At 37.5% G+C, this 6,274-nt stretch overlaps 1 protein-coding gene across 4 annotated transcripts; it reads left to right on the top strand.

Annotated features, from left to right (window-relative positions):
* Positions 1-449: 449 nt before the first annotated feature.
* On the top strand, positions 450-4,182 carry LOC103722043 (putative protein ABIL2). 4 transcript variants are annotated; one of them, XM_008812462.4, is made up of 10 exons: positions 450-591; positions 1,016-1,170; positions 1,835-1,917; positions 2,024-2,174; positions 2,281-2,380; positions 2,541-2,639; positions 2,744-2,783; positions 2,896-3,011; positions 3,130-3,233; positions 3,800-4,182. In XM_008812462.4, exons 2-10 carry the CDS (start codon positions 1,063-1,065, stop codon positions 3,968-3,970), a joined length of 972 nt encoding a protein of 323 aa, XP_008810684.1. In that variant the 5' UTR covers positions 450-591; positions 1,016-1,062; the 3' UTR covers positions 3,971-4,182. The 4 variants fall into 4 exon arrangements, with proteins under 4 accessions (XP_008810684.1, XP_008810685.1, XP_038984484.1 ...); XM_008812463.5 differs by having other exon boundaries at positions 482-604; XM_039128556.2 differs by having other exon boundaries at positions 578-944.
* Positions 4,183-6,274: the final 2,092 nt, after the last annotated feature.

Below are 6,274 nucleotides of genomic sequence, written 5' to 3'. Positions count from 1 at the left end.
AAATGTGAAGAAACACTAGCTTAGAAACACGAGCGGCGAACTCACAGGCCCATCATAAATATATTTGAGGATTTTAATGCATAAATAGAAAAAAGATAATATTTTTTTAATAAAAAGTACGATTCTAACATAAATATATTTGAAGGTCTCAATATATTTATAGTTATAATAAATGTATTTAAAGGTTGGGATCTTAGACAACCATCTCATTCGTCTGAGAGTTGAGCTGCCCGGTTTAGCAATAAAGAAGTCCGAAGGTAAGTACACCTCCAGTGACCAAGTCCAAGGACGAAACAGAAAAGGGTAATAGAAAGAGGAAATGAAAGTGTTATAAACGTATGTATCACCAAAAAAAAGTGTAAAGAACTGTAGCCGGTTTGGTCTATTTGTTATTTTATATAATATTTATCCGGAATAAAAGAAGAGAAACCAATCAACCGACTCGGTTTCCATGTCCGGGGAATTTAATCTAGCTTATTACTTTTGCTTGGATTTGGCCTTTTAACTTTGTCGAGGATAGAAAAGCAGCAGCAGCAGCGTGGCTGCTGCTATTGAATGCAAGGGGTTTTTGGGGCTCGGGAGCAGCAGCAGGTAAAGAGATGTGGTCTCTCTCTCTCTCTCTCTCTCTCTCTCTCAAATCTCTCTTTCTTAAATCTCTTCTTTCCTCTCCTTGTTTGAGGATTTTTTTGGTTCCTGATCATTTCTGAAGACTAGAAAAAGGTGGTAATGAGATCTTATTTTTGTACACTTCTTTCTTTTTAAATCCCACCCCATATCTGTATAGCTGTACAGGAGTTGAGTTTCTTAGCTTCTCTTTCCCCGTTCATCAAGTATTGGGCTGTATTATAAGCCTTTATGGTTGTTTCAAAACATTGAGCAAAACCCAAATGGTCGTTGGTTTCTACAAAGAGAAGAAGATGTCCTTTCTTCTCAATCTCCTCTAAGTCTGGATCTATTCTTAATGATTTGGTGGGAAAATGGGAAAAAGGGGTTCTGATTCTCGTTATGGTTTCAGGGAGACGCTCGCCAAGGTTTCGGTTTTAGCTTGCCATTTATCCAGTCATGGAGACCATATCTCCGACATCTTCTTCCGTGTCCGGCTGGCATGAAGCATCGACCTTCGATGAGCTTTCCATGCACCAGAGCTTGCTCTTCTCAGACAGCCTCAAGGTACCCTATCCACCTCCTGGCTTTAATGGATCATTTGATCGATTACCTATCTATTAGAACTTAAAGCTTCTATTCCTTTAGTTATCTTAGTGATGCGAGCTGGGTGTGACAAAAAAAACAAAACTATCGACTCCCTGGAGTAAAAAAGTCGATGAAATGTACAACATAAATACAATTCAACTTGCGGAACTATTTCTTTACAGGAGAATGCACGCTTAACATTACATGCCAGTTATTTTGTCTGTTGTAATAAAATCTTATTATTTAGAAATAAAAAGCTTAGAACTTTGCATTAGTTCTCCCCACTTCATTCCAGTCACCTCAAGTATTCTGATTAAGATGTATTATTTGCTTCTGCCAGTGTTTTAACATTGTGTTCTTTTTTTAATAGAAACAAAATCCTGAAACTTGCCTGATTCGGTCTAATTTATATGTTTCTCAGTTTATTCCCTATGTTATTTATTAATCATTAAAATTTCCTAAAGACTGGCAAATAGGCACTCCTTTTGATCTATCTCAAACTTTCCAACTTTGAGAAAGCCAGCAAATTGTTGATCATCAATTTTGTCGTATCCTAAAGACTTGCAGGAAGTCTATACAGTTTTTTCTAGACCGCTGAAATGCAAATAGTGTAATGTTTCTCATGTTGCTTCTTGGTCGCCAGGATTTGAAGAATTTGAGGTCGCAGTTGTACTCAGCAGCAGAGTACTTTGAATTATCCTACACTAATGATGACCAGAAGCAACTGTATGTGTTTTTTTTACTTTTATCTACCTTGTATTGCTTTCCGATGAACAAGATAGAGCTTGCACGATCCTCTCTAATCCAAAGTTTCAACGGCGACTTGATTTAGAGTGGTGAACACCTTAAAGGATTATGCTGTTAAGGCTCTTGTGAATACCGTAGACCATTTGGGATCTGTGTCGTTCAAAGTGAATGGTCTTCTTGATGAGAAGGTTGATGAAGTTTCTGGTACTGAACTTCGTGTGTCTTGTATCGAACAGGTATTATTCAATTCATTGCTGTTTCAGTGCCTGGTAGAAGAGTTGTTATGGCTGCAATGGTATATACCAATAGGAGTCTCTGATTTTGATTTTCTGGAAATTTTAGAGAATCCGGACATGCCAGGCACTTATTGATCGGGAAGGCCTTTCTCAACAGTCTTTGGTGATTACAGCTCCCAAGTACCATAAGCGGTATATATTGCCAGGCAAGTCACTCCTACTTCTGCAGTCCCAGTATCTTACACCATGTTCAGACCACCACTATGCTTTCTGAGAGCCATTGCCAATCTCGTGGCTATAAATTTACGCACATTGTATTCTTGTTATTAGTTATTAATACTTCTCGTCCCTATTTTCCCCTTTCAGTAGGTGGATCCATGCCTGAATCTGGAAGACATGCTGTAGCAGAATCTCCAGAATCGAAAATACTTAAGGATAGTATTGAATTGCAGCATGTTCAGGCTGGTAATGCCACCTTGATGCACCATATTCTTTGATCTCATAGATTCGATGAAAAGTTTTTGATTGTATTCAAATATATGTTGGCTGATATAATTATTGTCTTTCAGCAATTCATCCAACAATAAGGGACAGAGCACCTTCATTCAGGTATACCGTGAAATTTTGGTTCATGAAATTTGGTTCTAGGAGTACATAAATTAAAACAAGGAAAAAGAAAGTGCATAAGCTAAACACCTGGTATACTACATATTCCATGCAGGAAGCTGCGTTCCATCTCCCCTAGCCCTTCCCAACGAGCACGCTCTTCATCACCTGCTCGAAAAGTCCGTTCTTCATCACCTTCTCCCAGGCCTGGGAAATTTCTTACAGCTACAGGTTCAACAATATGCTTAAAATGAATAATCTGTTTACTTTTAAGTAAGACGACTGTGATTTTATCAGAGTTTACTGGTTCATTGAAGGTTTTTTATGCATCTTTTTTTATGTAAAACAGAAAGAAGAGCAGTTTCACCATTTACAAATTCGAATCCTCTAGCACGTTCGGGATCATTCTCAAGTAGACCATCTCTTCTCAGTTCATCAAGCATTGGACGGCGGGTATGCAGATATTGGTTATATTTTTGTGCTTATAGCACATATATGTAGATCTTTTCAAGTAACTGCATGGAACATTGCTAACTGATCCTCCTGTTTGTTAACCTTTATTTTCTTAATGAAGTTTGGTGGAGCTTTGCTTCTCCCTTTTCTCAAAAAAAAGAAAGAAAACGAAGAAAAGGCAAAAAAAACTGATCCTGCTGTCTAATTCACTGGAGATATGTGTTAACAAGAGGGAATCAATTTTCTAAAACAGTAAGAAATGTCGATAAATATATAATGATATCATTTCTAAGTTCTAGGTTGCCTTACAAGTCTTTAGAGGAACGATATGAGCTTCTCTGTTGACAAATGCATCAGATGTACATGTGGTTCTGACCAAGGTCAAAATCTACGTGCCTTCTACTCACTAATGGTGCACAGCTCTTGGTGTAAATGCATGGAAACAATAACACATGCACCTAACATAACATGATTTCAGTCAAAGGTTCTGGCAGTTGATTTCAAAAGTTTGCTCCAATAGAATGTGAACTTATCAATTATTTCTTTTCCATTTCGTGATCATGCAGCATCCTTCAGAGCTACAGAAATCAGCAACTATGCGTCTGCACGCTGAAAGGAATGACCACAAAGAAATTGAGCAAAACGCAGGTAAAAGCAAAAGCTTCCTCAAGTCCCTGCTTAGTAGGCGCAAGTCGAGGAAAGATGAGATGCTGTATAGTTACTTGGATGAATATTGAGACATCAGTACTCAGAAACATGGGAAGGCAAACAAATGGCTAGCCTCCTGCCATTTGTCTCCCTTTTTGCTCTCTATTTCTTCATATTTTTTGTATCTTTTTTTCAATATATAAAATGTTGTCTTATAAAGTGGGGAACCCTTCATATTAGATTGTAAGATTTCTATACAATTATGTTAAATGCAGAATTATAGTCCAAAGTTTTACAACTACATGCTTGGGTTAGGTGGTTATGTTTTTCTGTTCATGTTTACCCTAATAATGAAATATCGTCTGATACTATGATCATCTAATTGAAGCCAGCAAAATTTTTCAGGTCTATTCATCTAACCTCAGGTCCTGTCCATTTCAGTTATCAGCTCCAAGAAATACAGTCACCTTTGTGTATTTGTAATATAAAATCTAATAGTTTGGGACAAAGCATTTCCAAGTGTGTAATAGCTGCCAAGATTTGTCGTACCGGTGCATACCATCCATACCTACCATCCATACCTGTATATAAATAGGTGGCATACCAAATTCTGGTATGCTAAATTGAGGCGTTCCAAGCCAGCATGGTACTGGCACATATTCTGGTCCCAAGATGGGAACTAGTCACCTACTCCTAGATTTTTATTCCTTTCTTACTTTTGCACATCAGTGAACTAAAAAAAAAAATCAAGATGATATATGAGTAAAAATGTTACTATTAACAAAAATATCAAAGTTCCTCTGATCCTGCCAGGTCGCATCCAATTTACCAAGAATTTAATTGTTTATCAGGAATCCTAGTCTGAAACAGGAGTACCTGCTTTGGACTACATAGAAATATGACCTTGAACATCTGCTCCTAACAGCAATAGTATCAGTAGAAAATAATAGAAGACCAACCTTGAATACTTCAATTAGACAACCACAAAATCAGCAATGTGGATGGGTGCATCAAGAACAAGTGATGATGTCTTGCAACTGCAGGATTGCCACAGAAAGTATTGTGTTTGCATGCTGCTAAAATTTCAGAGGTCAGTGATACCAGTGATGAAGCACATTAAGAGAAGATTGATGAAACCTTTGGAAGCCTAAGCTTCATTATCATGCATGAAGTCTGGAAATGGGAGTTTGCTGCTGTTGTGCATCAAAAGCAACCGTATGATGGTCAAAGGCTTGCCCAGTTTCATGTCCATGTTCTGGACAGCAAGGGAAGTGATAATGGAACTGAAAAGGTTTACAGAGACTTGTCCCACCATGATTTCTGATAACATAATTGGGCTGCCAAATTGCTCCACAGTGGAAAAAAGATGTGCCTGCAATATCTGAATAGAAAATTAACTTTCCAGATGAACTTCGATTCTTACGAGCTAATGAATTTATGCTGATGCAGTATCATTAGATGCTATCGACCGAAGCCACAAGCAAGAGGAAGGGTTGCACCTGAGCTTTGCTTGCAAAGAATGAATGCATAAACAAAATACTAAATCAGCACAACTGAAAGTAATAGCTTTACTAAACTTAAGGGATCAACCTCCAGGATAATATCAACTATTGAACTAATAGAAAAGAACAGGCAGAGCCAGTCCAAGTATGTGGCATTGATTGAAAACAGTATAGAACTATATTAGATTTGAGTTTTGGGAAGAACATGAATACAAGAACTGGCTACAATCTATGTTCCACTTGCGATGCAGAATGCTGCTTATTAAAATCATATCTGTTCAGAATTTTTGCTGTCCTGGATGAATTCTTCCATGATTTTTGAATTTTGAGGCAGGAATCATAAGATCCACCAATGCACTGAATGTTGCACGCAGAAATATAGCCTCCATCTCCTCAAAGTGTTTATATAACAACACAAACCGCTCTGAAGTTGGCAAGAAAAGACACAAGCAGAATGACACTGGTCAGAAAGAAGACAAACGGCTCACACTTGAAGCTTGCCATGGGAAATGGACATCGACCTATTAACCTTGCCTGCCTGCAACTGTAATCAAAACTCAATGTTAAATGAGTAAACTTTGAAGGTCTGCTTGTCACAGTCATTTTGTGTTCTTTATTATTTTTTTAAAGACTAAGTAAAAATTTATAGATCCTCCCAACTTTGTCTTGTAAATATAAAATTTGTCATAAAAAACTAATCTTATCGTCCCCAGTTAAATTTTAATTGTTTATATATCTAATTACAATTGTGGCGGGCCTTCTTGTTTTCTTTGCTCACTACGCACAACTCAATTGCTTCCTTCCTCATCCCTTCTCTCATCGATCTCCTTTATGCGTTGCACATCATAAATTCAAGCCTATTATATTAAATAAAATATTAGAGTTGGATCA

Source organism: Phoenix dactylifera, chromosome 1 (genome assembly GCF_051530095.1).
Source record: "Phoenix dactylifera cultivar Ajwa chromosome 1, Ajwa_hap1_PhDact_Kaust_v1.1, whole genome shotgun sequence".
NCBI classification, from domain to species: Eukaryota; Viridiplantae; Streptophyta; class Magnoliopsida; order Arecales; family Arecaceae; genus Phoenix; species Phoenix dactylifera.
Note: the sequence above shows the minus strand (reverse complement) of the source record. Positions and strands in the feature narration are given on the sequence as shown.